Source organism: Babylonia areolata, chromosome 16, assembly GCF_041734735.1.
Source record: "Babylonia areolata isolate BAREFJ2019XMU chromosome 16, ASM4173473v1, whole genome shotgun sequence".
Taxonomy (NCBI): domain Eukaryota; kingdom Metazoa; phylum Mollusca; class Gastropoda; order Neogastropoda; family Buccinidae; genus Babylonia; species Babylonia areolata.
The window spans coordinates 17,153,198-17,174,021 of NC_134891.1; the positions used below are offsets into that span (position 1 = coordinate 17,153,198).

At 40.8% G+C, this 20,824-nt stretch overlaps 1 protein-coding gene across 1 annotated transcript in view; it reads left to right on the top strand.

The window, feature by feature from the left end:
- LOC143291205 (X-ray repair cross-complementing protein 5-like) overlaps window positions 1-20,824 on the top strand; it is a 42,865-nt gene that overhangs the window by 1,370 nt on the left and 20,671 nt on the right. Inside the window, exons 2-11 of the mRNA XM_076600951.1 lie at window positions 1,063-1,176; window positions 3,282-3,465; window positions 5,722-5,770; window positions 7,173-7,298; window positions 9,653-9,838; window positions 11,924-12,038; window positions 15,019-15,154; window positions 16,342-16,451; window positions 17,767-17,829; window positions 20,589-20,726. Coding sequence (XP_076457066.1) covers window positions 1,063-1,176; window positions 3,282-3,465; window positions 5,722-5,770; window positions 7,173-7,298; window positions 9,653-9,838; window positions 11,924-12,038; window positions 15,019-15,154; window positions 16,342-16,451; window positions 17,767-17,829; window positions 20,589-20,726 — 1,221 coding nt within the window. The remainder of the gene's footprint in view (window positions 1-1,062; window positions 1,177-3,281; window positions 3,466-5,721; window positions 5,771-7,172; window positions 7,299-9,652; window positions 9,839-11,923; window positions 12,039-15,018; window positions 15,155-16,341; window positions 16,452-17,766; window positions 17,830-20,588; window positions 20,727-20,824) is intronic.

Consider the following 20,824-nt stretch of genomic DNA (forward strand, 5'->3'; position numbering starts at 1 on the left):
GATTTAAAAACCAAACTAAACTAGTAAAAGGGTGGCATAGAAATATGGGAAGACATCCAGTTTTCCCTCCTCCCCTTTCCCTCCCATACCATCCCCTCCCTTACCTGCTGACATTCAGTTGCATATATCATTATATGTCTATCTGGAAAACAACACGACACAACCAAACAAATTGTAATTCCCATTCTTTATTAATTTCTATTATTTATGTTAAAAGTAAACCAGGTTGTCATTTTTTTGGCGCATAGACTAACCTCAGATTATGTACAACTGTGTCACATACAAGGGGCTTTGCCATTTATCACATGCTCTGAACACGTTTTGGCCAAAATGTGTCCCTTGCATTTCAGTATTCTGGATTTTGATGACAAAGACAGTCAAGAGCTTTGTTTATTGGTAAACCTACTTTAGTACTGAAGTGAACAAAGAGGAGGCTTAAAATGTCGATAGACCAGCAGTTCGGTTTGCAGTCAGTGTTGTTGGGAAGCAGTAGCAGTGTTTTGTGGAAATGCTGATCGGGGGGCCTATTATTATACCATTGTCTACCTCTGTCACTCATTCAGTCTCTCTCTTCTCCCTCTCAGTCATTCTCACAGACACATTCTTTGTTTCTGTTCCACCCTCTGTCTCTTTCAGTCTTTATATATATGTATATATATATAATAAATTTATCTTCTTTTGTGCTAAAGGACAAAAAGTATTATTATTATCATTACGTTTATATATATATATATATAAAAGGTTAAAGGTCTGATAGCTTTTACAGCCATCAGGGTAATGATTTAATATCCACTAGGTCTAGGTCTGGGCATGGGAGGGCAGGGCCCAATCCTTTCCTTCCACCATTTTAACATTAACTCCCTCAACCGAAGTCAGGTACCCATTCACATCTGGGCAGAGTAAGGAAATCCGAAGTCAGAGTGCCTTTCCCGAGGACACAACACCCTGCCGAAACAGGGCCTCAAACCCTGATCATTGGTAAACACTGGATCAGAAGTCCAACACCTAACCAATTTTGCCACAGCGCCTCAATATATTATGTCATTTGTTATTATCTTGCAGGAAGCAATAGCCATCGTGCTGGATGTGGGGCCGTCCATGTGCAGTGCAGCCCCTGGTGAAGCCACCAGTCTGCAGATGGCAATCCAGGCCATCACCATGATCCTTCAGCGCAAGGTAAAAGACAAGCAAGTCAACAACAAAAAGAGAACTGCATATATACATGTATACATGCACACAGTCAAAGTGAAGAATCCTGATCTGTGGGATGCAAATCTTGATACAAGTAATGGTGAGGAGTGGGATTAACAGAAAGTTTTGAGGATTTTGTTTCAAGTTTACTACCTTCTATGAATTATTATTTATTTAGTTGTAGGTTGATTCAAATCTGCTTACTTAGAAGTGACCTTGATTCAATTATGATAATGATAATGTACATTTATATAGCGCCTTTTCTCCCTAAGAGCTCACATGGAAGATAAAGTTACAAATTACATAAATCATTCATGACCACTCTTTCTAAAAACCCCAATTAGGAGGACAATGACTGAATTATCACGTCAGTATGTGTATGGTGGATAAGTGTTCTGATACTTATTTTAGTCACATGTTTTGCTTGACATTTATGTAGATTTATCAATTGAGAAAAAAAATTGAACAAATTCGTAATATTTATCATCATAAACAAACTAACAAGATTAGCAGAACTCCACCTGGCTTCCTGAAATGTAGAAAACACATTTAAAATATGACATTTTTACATTTTCTATCAGACAGCTAGCCATCCTGAATCATCCTGTGTGCAGTGCTCTGTACGTTGTGTATGAGTACATGCACTCATGTATGTGTGTGTTCGAGTGTGATTGTAGATGTGTCCATGTATATGTATGTGTTTGAGTTAGTTTTTCAAAGTCAGGCAGACAGTTCCTGTGGATGGAGAATCCAACAGATCACCACTTTCTTTTCTGAGAGCCAGAAAACTGGCAGGCATCCTGCCTTTGTCTTTTTTGATGACGTTTTCTGAGTCGCAGATGCTCGCTGCATCCATCCTTTTGCAGATGTTTTCGGTCACAGATACTGTGTGTACCCTTTTGCAGATCAGATAATGTTTTTAGAATCACGAGACAGTCACCACGTTGATCTTTTCTGCAGCTGTTTACGGTGTCGCAGATAGTCCATGTGTTTATGTTTTTTGCAAATGTTTTCAGAACTACAGATCTATACTTACTCTGTTTGTCTGTTTTTTCTGCAGATGTTTTCAGCGACAGATTATTCTGTCAGTTTGCTTTCATCTTCTTGCAGATGATTTCAGAATCACATCTATATACTCACCGCTTTCATCTTTTAGGAGATTTCTTCAGTCACAGATTGCATTATCAGTCTGCCTGGCAGATGTGGTGTAGTGAGTGTATCTATATGGATTTGTCCCAACACATTGACGCGTCCTTGAGAAACTAAAACTGAAACTCATCTTTTTGCAGATGTTTTCAGTGATAGATGCCATCAATCTACATCATCTCGATCTTTTTGTAGATGTTTTCAGTGATAGGTACCTTCAATCTGCATTGATCTTTTTGCAGATGTTTTCAGTGATAGATGCCATCAATCTACATCATCTCGATCTTTTTGTAGATGTTTTCAGTGATAGGTACCTTCAATCTGCATTGATCTTTTTGCAGATGTTTTCAGTGATAGATGCCATCAATCTACATCATCTCGATCTTTTTGTAGATGTTTTCAGTGATAGGTACCTTCAATCTGCATTGATCTTTTTGCAGATGTTTTCAGTGATAGATGCCATCAATCTACATCATCTCGATCTTTTTGCAGATGTTTTCAGTGATAGATGCCATCAATCTACATCATCTCGATCTTTTTGCAGATGTTTTCAGTGATAAATGCCATCAGTCTGCATTGATCTTTTTGCAGATGTTTTCAGTGATAGATGCCAACAATCTACATCATCTCGATCTTTTTGCAGATGTTTTCAGTAATAGGTGCCGTCAATCTACATCATCTCGATCTTTTTGCAGATGTTTTCAGTGATAGGTGCCGTCAATCTGCATTGATCTTTTTGCAGATGTTTTCAGTGATAGATGCCATCAATCTACATCATCTCGATCTTTTTGCAGATGTTTTCAGTGATAGATGCCATCAATCTACATCATCTCGATCTTTTTGCAGATGTTTTCAGTGATAGGTGCCGTCAATCTGCATTGATCTTTTTGCAGATGTTTTTAGTGATAGATGCCATCAACCTGCATTGATAATTTTTTTTGCAGATGTTTTCTGAGTCGAAGGACGAGGTAGCGTTGGTACTGTTCGGCACCCAGGACACTGAGAACCCCCTGGTGGACGGGGACAGCTATGAGCACGTGAGCATCGCTCGCCACCTGGCGGTCGCAGACTTTGAACTGCTGCAAATGGTCCAGAACGATATCCAGCCTGGAGACTCCCCTGCTGACTGTATCCTTGACACGATTCATTGACCTTGAACTCTTGTTTTTTTTGGGGATGTTATTGGTGACCTCAGCTTTTTGCCTTCAACATCTGGTTTCAGCCTGAGACTGCTGCCACTGAGATGCTGTTGGTCTGGTGATGTGGCCTTGGCAGACATGCCTACTGTCCTGATTTTTCCATATTTGTTCTGGAAAAGCAACAGAAATGTCACTGCGTTAAGAAAATAAGAAAAATACATGGCTGTTCTGGGAAAATACAAATTTGCACATGGTTGATTTCTTCAATGACAATAGCAGCTTAGACACGCATGCGCCACCATTGTTTAGAAACTGGAAATTTAGGAGTGCTGCAGTATGAAATGACAAATCAACATGGCAATGAAAATGAATGCATGTGAGAAATGCGCTGAAAAGACTTTAAGCAATGAAGAGGAGGACATGTTTGGAATACTGCCAAAAGCAAAATCACCTCGAATGTTATCTTTAGCTGTATGACAAGCTCAGAGCTTTTTTTTCTCTCATGTTTATTATGGTCTATATATGTAATGTGCCATTCTATGACTGCGTGCAGTTCATATCATAGCATATCAGTGTCATGGCTTTTAGGTTTAATCAGCCTTTTGTCTGATCATTTGGAATTTTTTGACTGTTTATGAGTGCATATTTGAGTGTGAAGTTACTAATGTTATGGTCAGCTTCCGATGGACAAATTTGTTTGGAAGCCATAATCCTTTCAGTGTTTGTCTAACTTTTTTTTTTAATTGTTAAGTGTTCCTGCAGTGACATTGTGTCCGGGCAGATTGTTGCACAAGTTAACAGCCCTGTTAGTAAAAAAGTGTGAAGAAAGGTTTGATTTGTTGCATGTTTTCGTCAGTTTTAGTGGGTGTCCCCTGGTATGAGTACTTACTACTGTCATTTATGATTATAGTAAAAAGATTTTGTGTTATGCTCCTATCATAATGTCCATGCAAAATTTTATTCTATCATATTGCCCCTAAACGTATGATATTCAAGGTATGGAAGTTTCAAACTCCTCAGTCTCTCTTCATAGGACATACTGCCCTTTCCTGTAATTTGCTTGGGAAATCTTTTTCTGTCACGTCAGTGTGTTTTCTAAGGTAGGGGGACCATACCACATTTTTATGTTCCAGGATTGGTCAAACTAATGATCTAAATAATGGAACCATTACATTTTTAAACATTTTTCGTTTTTTTCATTTTTGTTGTTGTTGGATTTCCCCTCCTTAGCTGCAGTGTCTGCTGTTAACTGTTTCCCATGCCTTCACTGCAGTGTCTGCTGTTAACTGTTTCCCATGCCTTCACTGCAGTGTCTGCTGTTAACTGTTTCCCATGCCTTAGCTGCAGTGTCTGCTGTTAACTGTTTCCCTTGCCTTCACTGCAGTGTCTGCTGTTAACTGTTTCCCATGCCTTAGCTGCAGTGTCTGCTGTTAACTGTTTCCCATGCCTTAACTGCAGTGTCTGCTGTTAACTGTTTCCCATGCCTTAGCTGCAGTGTCTGCTGTTAACTGTTTCCCTTGCCTTAGCTGCAGTGTCTGCTGTTAACTGTTTCCCTTGCCTTCACTGCAGTGTCTGCTGTTAACTGTTTCCCATGCCTTCACTGCAGTGTTTGCTGTTAACTGTTTCCCATGCCTTCACTGCAGTGTCTGCTGTTAACTGTTTCCCATGCCTTCACTGCAGTGTTTGCTGTTAACTGTTTCCCATGCCTTCGCTGCAGTGTCTGCTGTTAACTGTTTCCCTTGCCTTAGCTGCAGTGTCTGCTGCTAACTGTTTCCCTTGCCTTGGCTGCAGTGTTTGCTGTTAACTGTTTCCCATGCCTTCACTGCAGTGTCTGCTGTTAACTGTTTCCCATGCCTTGGCTGCAGTGTCTGCTGTTAACTGTTTCCCATGCCTTCACTGCAGTGTTTGCTGTTAACTGTTTACCATGCCTTAGCTGCAGTGTCTGTTGTGAACTGTTCCTGTGCCTTCACTGAAATGTCTGCTGTTTGCTGACAGATCAAGGTGTTGATATGGCCCAGCTCAACACAAGGTTCATATGATATATTATTTTATAATAAGTCAGCTCCTCTGTTTTGTCCTTGTTTCAGTTTGAGATGCTGGTCAAAACCTTGGTGAATGTTGTATTTGCATGCTTTGTTTCTCTTTGCCAGATCTTGACTGGTCTTCCACATTGGAAATCCATTTCAGGAGAAATACCTATCATGTTGTTCAAACCATAGTGTCTGTTTTCCTTAACTGCACTTGGTCATCGATGCCATGGTGGTTGCAATGGATCACATGGAAAGTGGATTGCAGTGAGTACTTGAATCTGCACACTGAGTGTATGCGTGCGTGTGTCTGCGCGTGGTGTGCACGCATGTGTGTGTGTGTGTGAGTGGTGTGGGAAGATGTGCAATACCGCTTGCTGACTGAAATGGAGGAGCACGTGAATTTCAGTAACCTGTATATTTGTATATAGATATCACTGATATGTGTGACGGGACATTAAACAAAATTCCTCCATATAGCTGTTTCCATTTGGTGCCATTTAATGTATCTTTTTATTTTTCATTCATTTTATTTGTTTGTTGTTTCTTCTTATGTTGGACATGTGCTGCTGCCAAAAAGAAAATCTCTGTACCAAGTATAGACAATCAAGTTTGTGTATTGTGTATTGTTTTAAATATATGCCACTGTGGGAGACTGAGTTTGTTTGTGTTTGTTTCTGTGTTTTATATGTATCACAGTATATCAGGAAAAAAATCTTGTTATTGAAAATGTGTGAGAGAAAACAGTGTGTGTGTGTGTGTGTGTGTGTGTGTGTGTGTGTGCTGACATTTATCTGCATGAATTCATGTTTTTCAGTGTGTCTTTAAAATATTGTCTGCTTCAGATATTTGCTGAGTTTGCAGGACATGTATGACAATGAGCATCTCATCACTGGGCAACCTTTTTTTCTGTTAACATAATATAAACACACACACACACAGAGAAATAAAAAACAACAACATCAACACATGTACCCGCTCACACATATACACATTGTCCATATGGTAATAGTTTAGGATTTCATGCAACAGTGCATCCAGGAATACAGCTCTGAAATGCTTCTAAGGTAAGACACTGGAAATGCTCAGAGATGTTCTGTTCACAAGACACATAACACATATTAACAGTAACAAGACAAATACAAAATGGTATATCCACGACAGTTCAGGCCTTGAGAGCCAACACTAGGTTTATGTCAAACTTTAAATTTTCTGAAATAAAAGAAATGATGAGAAAAAATACAACTGAATGTATATAATGATTAAGAATATATTGAATATATTTATTTAATAAATACAGACTGCTCTCCCTGGGGATAGAGGGTTGCATAGCACCACCTTTTTTTTTTATTTTTTTTTTTTGTCTGCAGGTGGATTTTTTTAACAATCAAAGTATAATATCCTACAGAATATTGCCTGGGACAACTCTTATATTGTCATCGGTTGCTTTCCATGTGCTAAGAGCATGCAGCACACACTGGACCTCAGTTTATCGTCTCATCCGAAAGACTTGCGTGCAGACCACTTAGGGTCTAGCAGTGGGGAATAAAATCCTGGCAAGCGTGGGATTTGACCCCCCTTACCCTCAGATTCTCTTCCTTCCCAGGCAGACACGTTGCTGCTAGGCCACCGCACCACGTAACGAAGTGTCCTAATGGTTGGTGTGCAGGGGAAAACGTGGATTTGGCTCCAAGCGTCTGATCGTGCTCAGTGACCTGGCCAGCCCCTTTGGCGATGACCAGCTGGAAACAGTCATGGACGTCATCCAGAAGTTTAATGTGGAGATTAATTTCATGTGAGTCTGCTTGTGTGTCTGCAGTTTGCATGTATGTATATGATTATTGATGTGATATGGATGTAATCTTCCAAAAAGGCGAACGGTTGTGTACGTGGTGGGGTGATAACGGTCATGCTTATAAAAGAACGCAGAGGAAGAATATGTGGGTGAATGTGAATGCGTGGTTGTGTGTGTGTGTGTGTGTGTCTGATTGCTTCTGTGTGTGTTTGAGATTGCTTGTGTGTGTGTGTGTGTGCATGTGTGTGTGTGATTGCATGTGTATGTGTGTGTGTGAGTGTTATTTCACAAATGTCATTTTATTAATCACACATCAAACATTGTCATGTGTTATTATTGTCATTCATACACAAATTTTGTAATGTATTATTGACTCACTTGTGTAAACAAAGTGAGTCTATGTTTTAACCCGGTGTTCGGTTGTCTGTGTGTGTGTGTCTGTGTCTGTGTGTCCGTGGTAAACTTTAACATTGACATTTTCTCTGCAACTACTTTGTCAGTTGACACCAAATTTTGCATAAAAATAGGAAAAATTCAGTTCTTTCCAGTCATCTTGTTTAAAACAATATTGTGCTTCTGGGATGGGCACAAAAAAATAAAGAATGAAGCCTAATTATATGCAAACTGCATTTACTGTTATATTTATATTTTTTGTATTCTCTAAACTTGGCACTTTGATCTGATATTCTGACCCAACAGCTAGAGCAGTCATTATTATTATTTTTGGCTCAAACAGGAACTTCTTTTGCTAAGCATGGAAGCTTTATTTATTTTGCAAACGTTTTGGTGCAGATAGAAAAAAAGGGAAATTACTATGTAATGCTAGTGGAGTTAATTTGCTTTAAACTGATCTTTCTCATCTTAAACATTACATTTTGAAACAAGAGAGGCAAGGCCTTCAAGACTCACTTGTGATGCACTTTTTTTTTTAAAATACAAGCCTTTTATGTATTGAGTATAATTTCAAAATGTAATGTTTAAGATGAGAAAGATCAGTTTGAAGCAAACTAAGTTCCCCAGCAGAGTAATTTCCCTTGTTTTACTGCCTACACCAAAACGTTTGCAATAAATAAAACTTCCACGCTTAGCAAAAGAAGTTCCTGTTTGAACAAAAAATGATAATAATGACAGATCTTTTGTTGGGTCGAATATCGGATCAAAGTGCCAAGTTTAGAGAATACAAAAAATATAGATATAACAGTAAATGCATTATACTCAATACATAAAAAGCTTGGATTTTTTTAAAAGTGTATCACAAGTGAGTCTTGAAGGCCTTGCCTTTCTTGTGTTGTTTTTTCATTATTATTAAACAAATATTATCATGTATTATTTGTAGTAGTTGTAGTTGTATTGCTATTATTACAAAATTTCATCATAGATTATCATTATTAATGATTGTTATTATTATTACATGAATATCTTCATGTATTATTATTAGTAGTAAATGTAGTTTTACAGAAATGTTATCATGTAGTAGTTGTAGTGTACAAACATCTTCATGTATTAGTAGGAGTAGTAGTAGACAATTGTCTTCATGTACTGTTGTTTCTACATGAATGTGATCAAGTGTTGGTTTTTTATTCATTAATGTCGTTGGGAATGTAGTATTGTTATCTGTTATTATTATTATCTCTGCATGAATATTGTCATGTATTATTGATTGAATTGATATTATTATCACGACATGAACATAGTCAGTCATTATCATTATTATCATCATCATCATCATGCAAACCTCTTCTTGTTATTTTATTTTATTTTTTATTCATCTTGTTATTTTATTTTATTCATTAACGTCATTCTGAATGTAGTATTGTTTTCTTTTAGTTTTATTATTATTCTTATCACAGCATGAATAATGTCATGTATTATTGATTGAATTGATATATTAGTAGTAGTAGTATCATGACATGAACATGGTTAAGTATTATTATTATTATGACACAAACCTCCTCTTGTTCAGAGGCCCTTAATTGATGTTTTTATTATCATGACAAGAACACGGTCAAGTATTATTATTATAATTATCATAATCATGACATAAACCTCCTCTTGTTCAGAGGCCTGTAATTGATATCATTATCATTATCATGACATGAACATGGTCAAGTATGATTATTATCATCATTATTGTTATAGTCATGACACAAACCTCCTCTTATTCACAGGCCCGTAATAGATATTATTATTATCATGACATGAACATGGTCAAGTATTATTATTGTTATTATAATCAAGACACAAACCTCCTCTTGTTCAGAGGCCCGTAATAGATATTATTATTATCATGACATGAACATGGTCAGGTATTATTATTGTTATTATAATCAAGACACAAACCTCCTCTTGTTCAGAGGCCCGGACCTGGACGACGAGGAGGAGGACAAGGGGGAGGGTGGTGGGGGTGGCGGGGAGGGGGGAGCAAGCAGTGGGGGAGGTGGTGGTGGGGGTCAGAAGGAGAAGACGCCGCAGCAGCGGGCGGGAGAAGCCATGGCCAAGTACATGCTGGAGAAGACAGGGGGCGCCAGCTACTCTTTCAAGTCAGTGGGGTTTTGTGTTTTTTTGTGTGTTTTTTTTCTTTTCTTTTTCGTTTTTTCTCTGATCCAGATGTTTTGTTTTTCTTGTTCTCTGTGCATGTGTGTATTGTATTGTATTTCTCTTTTATGTGTGTATTGTATTGTATTTCTCTTTTTGTCACAACAGATTTCTCTCTGTGAATTTTGGGCTGCTGTCCCCAGGGAGAGTGTGTCGCTACACTGAGAGCGCCACCCTTTTTTTGCCTGCAATTTTATTTGTTTCCCTGTCGAAGTGGAGTTTTATACAGGATTTTGCCGGGGACAATCCTTTTGTTGCCGTGTTGTAGTTTTTTTGTGCGTGCTAAGTGTAATACAGTTTTGCTCTTCCTGAAACTTTAATGTGGAAATTGATTATGTTTATGGTTCAATTTATTTTCTGTGTTTATATACGTCATGTTTATTGCTTTTATGTTTGAAGTTTTGTATTTGATATCCCTTACACTGTGGGCATTGCTCACCCTTGCTTAGGGATCAGTATATCTGTAAACACTAAATGTTCATTCATTCATTCATTTATTCTTTCTCTCTGTTGCTCTCTCTTTCCATCTCTGTCGGTCTGTCTGTCTCTCACACTGTCTGTGTGTCTCTCTGTGTCTCTTACTCGCTCGCTCTGTGTCTCTGTGCATCTCTCTCTCCTCCTAACTTCTTTGGGGTTTTTAATTGTGTGTGTGTGTGTGTGTGTGTGTGTGTGTGTGTGCAGCATTTTAGATGTGACTGTATATTAGAAAAAAAAAGAAAAAAAGTATCTACTAGCTGTTGTGGCAAAGTCTCAAGGACTGACGATTGGGAGGACTTGGGTTCGAACCCCATCAGACACTGGTTTTTGCACCCGTGCACGGCTGGTTCCTGTCTCTGTTGAATAATCTGTGTGCTAAAATGGGAAGACTCGGACCAAACAGTTCAGGAAGGGTCATCCGCTTCACGGATGCATCTTTTTGAGGGTTGCTCAGATTTCCCATCTGACATTGCAGTTGTTATCTTTCAGGCCTGGATAATGGCAGGATATGATTATTATGAAAGGAAGTGTATGGTGCAGCCTTGTCACTTGCATTCTTTAGATGATCTTAAGAGACAAATTTCATTCTGTTTGTTTTTTTTTGTTGTTGTTTTTGTTTAGTTGGGGTTTTTTTGGTGTATTTTTTCAATGAAGATAGAACACAAGTGTTCTAACAGTTTAGATTTTAGAGTATATACATACAATTTGTATGTTGTTATCTGACTTTTTTATGCCACAGATGAAGAGCTTCTTTTCAGTTCAGTTTGCTTTGTGAAAATGATGTTAAAGGTGGTTTGAATTACATTTCTTTTGTGGTGGATGGTGATTGGGTCTTCTGTAGGTTATAGTAATGGTGTGAAATGACATCTTTTCTGTCTTTCATTCTTTATGTCTATAGATCTTTCCTTCCCTCTGTCTGTCTTTCTGTCTGTCTGTCTGTCTCTCTATCTTTCTCAGTCTTTCTGTCTGTCTTTATTGAAGTATTTAGTTCTTATTTGTCCATTTCCTTGATACCCCAGTGATAAACGTTTGTATTGCAAAATCAGTGTTTTCAAAAGTCGATGCCAGACTGTTTCTGGATTGGCGGGATTGCCTTGGAGAGTCAAGTTGCAAAATCAGCTGTGCCGACCAGAAGTGTTAGAGCGTATAACTGTCTTTCACCTCAGTGTTCAGTGAGAGAGGACATGCGTTGCACAGCCATCATACAGATCCATACACCCAGCACGACTTACCAGGAAGAGACGTGAGAAATTCTGGAGCCAACAACAACAGACCAACTATGTTGAGAGACTGAAGGCATTTGACTGAAACATGGGATGGTGCCTTGATGTTTCATTGTTTTTTCAGCACTTACCTGAGTGTGTGGGGTTTGTGCCGTGTGTGTGACAGACACACGAACAAACATATGGCTTAAAGCGCTGAGAGAGAGTGGTAGTAGTAGTATACATCACATAAAAAACATAACATTTTTCACATTATGTCATTCATCCTTGAAAAAGGTCTATACTGACTGGAATTTTTTTTTTTTTTTTTTTTTTTTTTTTATCATGCAGTGAAGCATTGCCAGCGCTGAGCTACTTTCAGTCACGCCAGGTTCGTCCCACCGCCTGGAAATGTGTGTTGGAGATTGGACCAAACCTCAAGATTCCCATCAACGGATATATCAAGGTAAGCACCCACTCCTCAAAGCCACTGAAGATTTGCAATATGTGGACTGATAGCAGAATGTGCATTTCCAGCTGTTCACTATCCAGGGCCTTTCATCCAGGTTCAGGGCCTTTCTTCCAGGTTCAGGGCATTGGGCCTTTCTTCCAGGTTCAGGGCCTTCCATCCAGGTTCAGGGCCTTCCATTCAGGTTCAGCACTCTCCATCCAGGTTCAGGGCCTTTCATCCAGGTTCAGGGCCTTCCACCCAGTTTCAGGGCCTTCCATCCAGGTTCAGGGCCTTCTGTCCAGGTTCAGTGCCTTCCATTCAGGTTCAGCACTCTCCATCCAGGTTCAGGGCCTGGTTCAGGGCCTTTCTTCCAGGTTCAGGGCCTTCCATCCAGTTTCATTGCCTTCCATCCAGGTTCAGGGCCTTCCAGTTTTGTTGCCTTCCATACAGGTTCAGGGCCTTCCATCCAGTTTCATTGCCTTCCATCCAGGTTCAGGGCCTTCCATCCAGTTTCATTGCCTTCCATCCAGGTTCAGGGCCTTCCATCCAGTTTCATTGCATTTCATCCAGGTTCAGGGCCTTCCATCCAGTTTCATTGCATTCCATCCAGGTTCAGGGCCTTCCATCCAGTTTCATTGCCTTCCATCCAGGTTCAGGGCCTTCCATCCAGTTTCATTGCATTCCATCCAGGTTCAGGGCCTTCCATCCAGTTTCATTGCATTCCATCCAGGTTCAGGGCCTTCCATCCAGTTTCATTGCCTTCCATCCAGGTTCAGGGCCTTCCATCCAGTTTCATTGCCTTCCATCCAGGTTCAGGGCCTTCCATCCAGTTTCATTGCCTTCCATCCAGTTTCATTGCATTTCATCCAGGTTCAGGGCTACTGATAAGTTAAAAATCTCGGGGGTCCTGGGGACTTTCCATTATTCTAGAGGGTCTTAGATTACTTTAAAGGGTCACTGTAATGCTTGCTGCACATTCCAGTCAAGTCTGCATTGCTACACACACACACACACACACACACACTCACACTCACACACACACACAGAGGCATACGTTCTAGTTTTAAGTGATAATCATGTAAAACGTGGACTTGTGCATTTTCATGGAAACAACAGTGAAGAAAAAGGAACTCTGGTGATTGGGAAAAAAAAGTTTCTATAATAATAGACGATCCTGGTGTCAGACTGAAGCTCCGATACATGATTTTCAATCTCTTTTTTGTGTTTGTTCCTGAAATTTTTTTTTAACGTCCTGTGGAGCCAGGTCAGTTAAGATGCAGTGCATCCTTTCCGTTATTTTCAAAGCATCAGGGACTTGTACTTATGTGTGATAAGAACCCGTACAGGTTCCCCATAGAATAGTTCCACACTTTTGGCCTTAACTCATTCAGCCCTAGCACCTGAGCGGTGCTCTGGCGTTGAGCTTTGTTTCAATAAAACAGCTTCCATGCTCCCACATGTGGATAAAAACTGCGAGCAAAGGGAACAAACTTCTGTAGTTTTTCTGGCCATGTCCACAAATGTCAGTTTGGAGGTAAAACAGGTTGATGTCAGTGTGTTTCCTGTGTTTTTTACCCATCAGTATGGCAGGGAAGCCTGCTGAGGCTGTAAATTTTGCATTTAAAACTGAATGTGTGAGACTGTCGTTGGTTGTAATCTCCTCTCTGGTGGGGATGCACACTCAGTCTGGCTCTGTAATGAAGCTATTATTGTCGTCAGTAGGAGGGTGTGGGGTGGATGGTGTCCTGTGAATATTAAATCAGAACAGGCACTACTGAACACCACCAAAGTGACTCGGCAGCAGTGCAGGGTCTCCTACGGTGTGTTGCCTCTTGGCAGTCTGACATTGATAGTTGCCTGCGAACTGCTTAGACTGAGACTGCAGCAGATGAACCGGGATGTGGCTGTGTATTAGGGGACTTGTAATAAGCGATGTGGGAGAAAAATGTCTCTGAAACGGTACATATGATGGATCAGAAGAAGAAAAAAAAAAGAAAGGAAAAACAAGTTGAATTTTATTATTTTGTCACATCATATTTATTGTGTGAGCTCAGCACCACAGTGCAGCGCCACTTTTTTTTTCTCTCTCTCTCTCAAGCTGCATGTATTTGTTTTACTAGCAAAGTGGATTTTCCTAAAGATTTTTGCCAGGGACAACCTTTTTAATGCCATAGGTTCTTTTACATGCACAAAATACATACTGCACATGGGACCTCGATTGGTTTCTCATTTCAACCAAATGACTAGTATCCAGTCCAGACCACCACGACTCAAGGTCTTGCGGAGGGGAAGAAAAATCTGGTGAGTGAGGGATTCGATCCCATGCCCTCAGATTCTCTCGCTTCCAAGGCAGGCGCTTTACCTCTAGGCTGCCACCACTCCACTGTTGAGGAGTTGTCTGTATGATTCCCTTGACCCTCCCCCTCCCTCACACACACAAGGGAGTTGATAGTGTGGAGTGATGGTCTAAAGGTAATGCGTCTGCCTAGGAAGCGAGAGAATCTGAGTGCACTGGTTCAAATCCCAGCACAGTCGCCAGCATTTTCTCCCCCTCCACTAGACCTTGAGTGGTGGTCTGGACACTAGTTGTTTGGATGAAACGATAAACCAAGGTTCCTTGTGCAGCAAAGAACCCATGGCAACGAAAGGGTTGTCCCTGGAAAAATTATGTACAAAAATCCACTTCAATAGGAAAACAAATAAAAAAAACTGCAGGCAGAACAAAACAAAAAAAAAATGGATGGCACTCTCAGTGTAGTGACGCGCTCTCCCTGGGGAGAGCAGCCCTAATTTCACACAGAGAAATCTGTTGTGACAAAAAGAGTAATACAATACTTCTTCTGCTTCTTTGTTGTTGGGCTGCAACTCCCATGTACATGGGTGGGCTTTTACGTGTATGATCGTTTTTACCCTGTCATGTAGGCAGCCATACTCCGTTTTTGGGGGTCAGTGCAGTACAGCACAATACACAAGTGGAACTGGTGGGCAATTGCAGGTGAAGGAGTTCAAGCTGAAGCAGAGCTGGAAGCGGGTGTACGCCAAGGACCCCGACATGGCCGTCAAGACGGAGCGCACTTTTCACCTGGACGATGAGGAGAAGACGGAGGTGGACCGTGACGACATTGTGGAAGGTGAGAGCTGGTGATGGTCCGTGTGGTCCTTCCCTCTCTGGTTTGTGGTGGCAGGATTTTTGTGTTTGTGGGAATCAGAATCAGAATCTTATTTATTTGTCATGAAAACCGTGAATGAAAGGTTTATAGACATAATAAAGGGTAGAAAAAGAAAAAAAAACAACAAAAAAACCCAACTAAACTAAATGTAAGGTGTTCTAATTAAAACGTGACATGTTCTTTGACACATTCATATATGCATTTTGCTAGTTGGGGTTGTACAGGGTCATAACTACACCATTGACTCACTGTATCAGTATCATCAAAATTTGTGAATTCAGGCTTTATGTCTGTTAACAAAAATTCTCATAAGTGTTGGTGGGTGGGTGTGTGTTTGGTGTTGTGTATGTGTGTGAGTTTAGTGTTGTATGTGTGTGTGTGAGGGTGGGTATGATTGGTGTTGTGTTCGTTCATTCTTTTGTTTGACATTTATCCACAATTGTGATTTTAGACGATGGTGTTGTGTATGTACGTGTTGTGTGTGAGTTTGGTGTATGTGTTTGCGTTTCCTTGTGTGGGTGAGTGTGGGTTTGGTGCTGTGTGTGTGTGTGTGAGTTCGGTGTTCTGTATGTGTGTGTGTGTGATGTACAGGTGCATTTTTGTGATTCTGATGTTGTGTGTGTGTCTGTGTGTTTGTGATTATGTGTGAGGTTTGTGTTATGTGTGTATGGGTTCAGTGTTTTGTAAGTATGTGCATGTGTATGTGTGTGTGTGTATGTGTGTGAATGGAAAGTTTATGTCTAAGAGGGCAGTATTTTTGCTCTGCAGTTTGTGCAGGTGTTTATGTGTTTGCGCGCACACACACACATATACACAAATAGATAGATACAGTTAGATATATATTGTTTGATAGATAGATATAGATATATGCTCCCCTGCTTACTGCCCACTATGACGTCTCACATGTAGGACAGCTTCAAAGAACCGCCAGTCTTGTCTGTTTTGGGACAGTCTCTCAATGGTACTCCCAGGTGTGCTTCAGGGTCTTCAGCTCTTCAGTTGTTCATATGTTGTGTGTGTGCATGTGTGTGTGTGTGCGTGCGCATGCGTGTGTGTGTGTGCGGCTCTGTGTGTGTGTGCGGCTCTGTATGTGTGTGTGTGTCTGTGCGTAATTTATTGGTTGTTTTTTTATTTTTTTTAATGTGCAGGGTACTGCTATGGAAGTGACAGGGTACCGATGACGGCGGAGGACAAGGAAAGCATGAAGTACCAGTCTGAAAAGTGCCTGAAAGTGCTGGGCTTCACCAAGGCAGAGAATGTAAGCTTTTTGCTTGTCACCGCATGTGCTGTTGTTGAATTTGTTATTCATCTTTTTCTTTTTTCTTTTTTTTAGTTGTCTTCCTTTGTGCAAAGCGGGATGGAGGGAGACATGTTTGCGTCTAGATGGGTGGGTGTTAAGGAGCATTATTTTCTCAGAGGAAAAGAGCATGAAAAAGAAAGGAGATTCACATGTGTGAGCAAAACAAGTTTATATGTAAATCACCTTGTCGTGGTTATCTTTGTGTCTTTCAATGTAAGTTTGTGTTTAAGAGTGTGTATTTGTTTGTTTGTGTGTGTGTTGGGGGCAGATGGGAGTTGGGGGGGGGGGGGGGTAAACTAATGGTAGCTATTGGACATTTGGATAAACTAACAAAGTATTTGTAAATACAGGATGAAGAGTTTATTGCTTTTGCATCTGTGTTGTTAGAAAGTATTGGAACGAACTCTTTTATCTTCACACAAGAAAGAATGCACACCTTTGCTATTTTCTGCCCTCATAGGCATACAACTTTCCTGATCAGGCTGATGTTATTTGTTTTGACATATTTTTCATCTATACATAAGAGTCCATATTTCCTTATAAATGCCAAACAGAATGTTTATTGTGTTAACATTAAATTTTGTGTAACTGTTTCCATATTTCTATTAGGTTATGTTTGAACTTGTCTCAAGCAAGTTTTTTTTCAACATGAGTATAACATTCTTGTGGAGATCAAGGAAGTTGTGTGTCATTTACACCTGAGATGCTCTTTGCTCTTTTTTTTTTTTTTTTTTTTTTTTGTAATTTCAACCTTATTATGATAAAAAGATCAGTCCTCTTCTAGCAGCTATGTCAACCTTATCATAATAAAGGGAACTGAGATGGTATCCCAGTACATATCCTTTTCATGTTACACCAGTTAACTGTAACATCCTTGTAATGCCTTTCAAAAAGTTGTAATTGTATGATAGTCAGTCGTGTCCAACTATGACAGAGGAGGCAACTACTGTTTGACTATCTGAGCTCTGCACAGTCGGCGTTGGGATGGTCCCCAAAGGCCAGCTAGCTCTCAAGGCTGCAGCACTTAGAGGTGGCACAGTCTTGCCTCCTAGTTTGAGAGTCATCGTCCTTCACAAAAGACTGAGTTGTAAATGAATTCCCACTGCAGTGGAGAAACCATTGATGATATTGTCTTTGCTGTTGGCCCAACTGTAAGCATACGTCAGTCTCTCATACAGCTAGGCAGATCCACACGTCAGTATGTTTGTTGCCTTGAATAGCTTTCCCTCATGCCAAGACAAGAAAATAAAGTTGGTGGAAATGATGTGTGCAGGTGCGAAGAAGTCACTACATGGGAGACAGCTGTCTGAGTGTTTCTGCTGAGAAAGGGGATGAGGTAACTGTGTGGTGTGGAGTATGTGTGTGTGTATGCGTTTCATTTTCTTTTTCAATGTCTTTCCTCTAGAATAGACACTAGATGTGTATAGCGGCAATGTTTGTGTGTGTGTTTGTATGTGCTTGTGTTCTGTGTGCATATGCATAGGTGTTGTGGGGGGATGGTTGGGGAAGGGGGAGGTAAGGGGGAGGGGGGCATGATTAGCGCCTTACTAAAAATCTACAAGATCTTGCAGATAGGGGAGTGGCTCACGCCATGGACACAGTCATTGAACATCACCCTGCCCAAGAAAGGAAAATTACAACTGTGCAAGAACTACCACACCACCAGCTTTATCTCTCATCCAAGCAGTCATACTGAAAATTATGCTCGACAGACTGAAGTCACAAGCAGAAATAAACATTGCTGAGGGACAAGCAGGCTTTAGAGCAGTATCATATTGTAGATTATCAGTCTCTGAATTTTGTGTTAGGCTGTGCCTTCAACACCAGCAAGAACTCTACAGCGCCTCCGTGGACTTCAAGAAGGCATTTGACAGGATACAGCATGCTGCCTTATGGCAGACAATGAGACCGCACAACATCATCATTAACATGATCAGAACCATAGAGCACCTCAACAAGGCATCCAGCGCAGTCAACTTCATCAATGGCAGCTTAGGGAACTGGTTCAGGACGACAGTTGGAGTCGGGCAAGGCTGTCTGCTCTCACCTTCTCTCATAACATCTTCCTCAAGAGAATCATGACTGATGCACTGGAAGAACATGAAGGAACAGTCAGCACTGGAGGCAGAACTATCACAAATTCATGTTTTGCTGATGACTTTGATGGCCTAGCAGGAAAAGAAGAGGAGTTATCAAGATTGGAGGAACACCTGGATAAGACCTCAGCAGCCTAATGCATGGAAATCAGTGCAGAGGAAACCAAACTGATGACCAGCAACACCAACAGCATCAGGACTGACAATAAAGTTGAAAGCGAGAAACGAGACAGTCCACAGTTTCAGGTACCTGGGAGCAATAGTAACAGACCAGGGATCAAAGCCTGAAATATTGTTCACGATTGCACAACCAACAACAGCACTGACAAAGACCACTTTGAGTGATAAGAACATTGCACTCAGCTCCAAGATCAGACTGATGCACTCTTTGGTTATCTCAACATTCCTGTTTGCCTGTGAGTCATTGATTTAGAAAACTGACACGGAGAAGAGGGTACAGACCACAGAGATGAGATTCTTTAGAAAAAAACTCCTCAGTATTTCCTACAGAGATCACATCACCAGTGAATAAGTGAGAAACAGCCAAACCATTGGATCCTATGAAGATGTAACCATAACCAAGAAATAAGAATTGAAGTGGTTTGGGCATGTCTCATGGTCAGCTGGACTTGCCATGACAATGCTGCAGGGCAGAGTGCAGAGAAGGAGAGGGAGACTAGAGTGATGGGAGGTCAGTCATCGCAGAATGGACAGGCCTGATACTGAGCAATGCCTTGTGAGAGATGAGGAACAGAGAGAAATGGAAAGAAGTGGTTGCCAGTGGTGCCCCTAAGGTCTTAAGACAGCGCTATGAAAGAAGAAGAGGATAAATATAGTGTGTATGTGTGTATGCATACATCGCTATACAGACTTGATTTCTTGCTTATGTGTGCGTGTGCGCAGGTAATCATACATGTTATGCACTGGTATGATCAGTTTTATGTCGTCTTACAAAGGGTGATGTTAGAGCTGATGTATGAGTTTGGGTGATTTCTTTGTGTGTGTGTGTGTGTGTTATTTTTATCTGAATACGAAATGGTAAAGTAATAGACTTTTTATTTTCAACCTTATCTCTAAAAAGAAAAACAAAGAAAGAAGGAAATGAAAAAGGTGTTATAAATTCCTATTTGCGTGGCAACAAGAACCATGTCAGTGATGGCAGAGTGCTGTGCAGAGCAAGGTGGCAGGCGGCAGAATGGCCAAGATGCTTGTCTGCCAGAACAGTGTCCGTAATGGTCGGAGTTTGACTCCCAGTCTCACCCTTTCTCCCAAGTTTGACTGGAAAAATAAATTGAGCATCTAGTCATTTGGATGAGACAATATAACAAGGTCCTATGTGTAGCGCTCACTTGGCACACTGGAAAACAACCCATGGCAAAACAAGAATTGTCCTGTGGCAAAGTGTTGTTGAAGAAATCCGCTCTGATAGAAACACAAATATATATGTGCATGAACTCAGGGCCTGACTAAGCGCGTTTGGTTGTGCTGAGGGTCAGACATCTTGCCTTGAGGCATGTGGTGCAGTGTATATGAATTTGTCTGAATGCAGTGATGTCTCATTTGAGAAACTGGAGTGATGGCCTTGAGGTAACGCATCCGCCAAGGAAGCGAGAGAATCTCAGCGCACTGGTTCGAATCACAGCACAGTCACCAGTACTTTCTCCCCCTCTACTAGACCTTGAGTGGTGGTCTAGACGCTAGTCATTCGGATGAGACGATAAATCGAGGTCCTGTGTGCAGCAGTCACTTCGTGCATGTAAAAGAACCCTGGCAAAATGCTGTAGAAAACTCCACTTCGATAGGAAAACAAATTTTTTTAAAAGTGCAGGCAAGAAAAAATACAAAAAAATGGATGGCGCTCTCAGTGTAGCGACGCTCGCTCCCTGGGGAGAGCAGTCCTAATTTCACACAAAGAAATCTGTTTTGACAAAAAGAGTAATACAGTACAATACAGTACAAACTGGAAGTAGAGTGGGCATTGTGACTTGTGTTGAAAAAGGCAGCAGCCGTGGCGTTGTCAGCGCTGATCAACGCCCTCTATGAGACCAACTGCGTGGCCATCGCGCGTCGTGTGTATGCGGCACGCAACGCCCCCCGCATCGGTTGTCTCCTTCCGCAGATCAAGGCCGGGTATGAGGTGAGGAGTTTGGGGTGCTTGCTTTTGTGTGTCGTCTTCCTTTTTTTCTTTTTTTTTGGTGGTGTTTCCGTCCTATTGTTTCCCACGTCTTTGTTTTA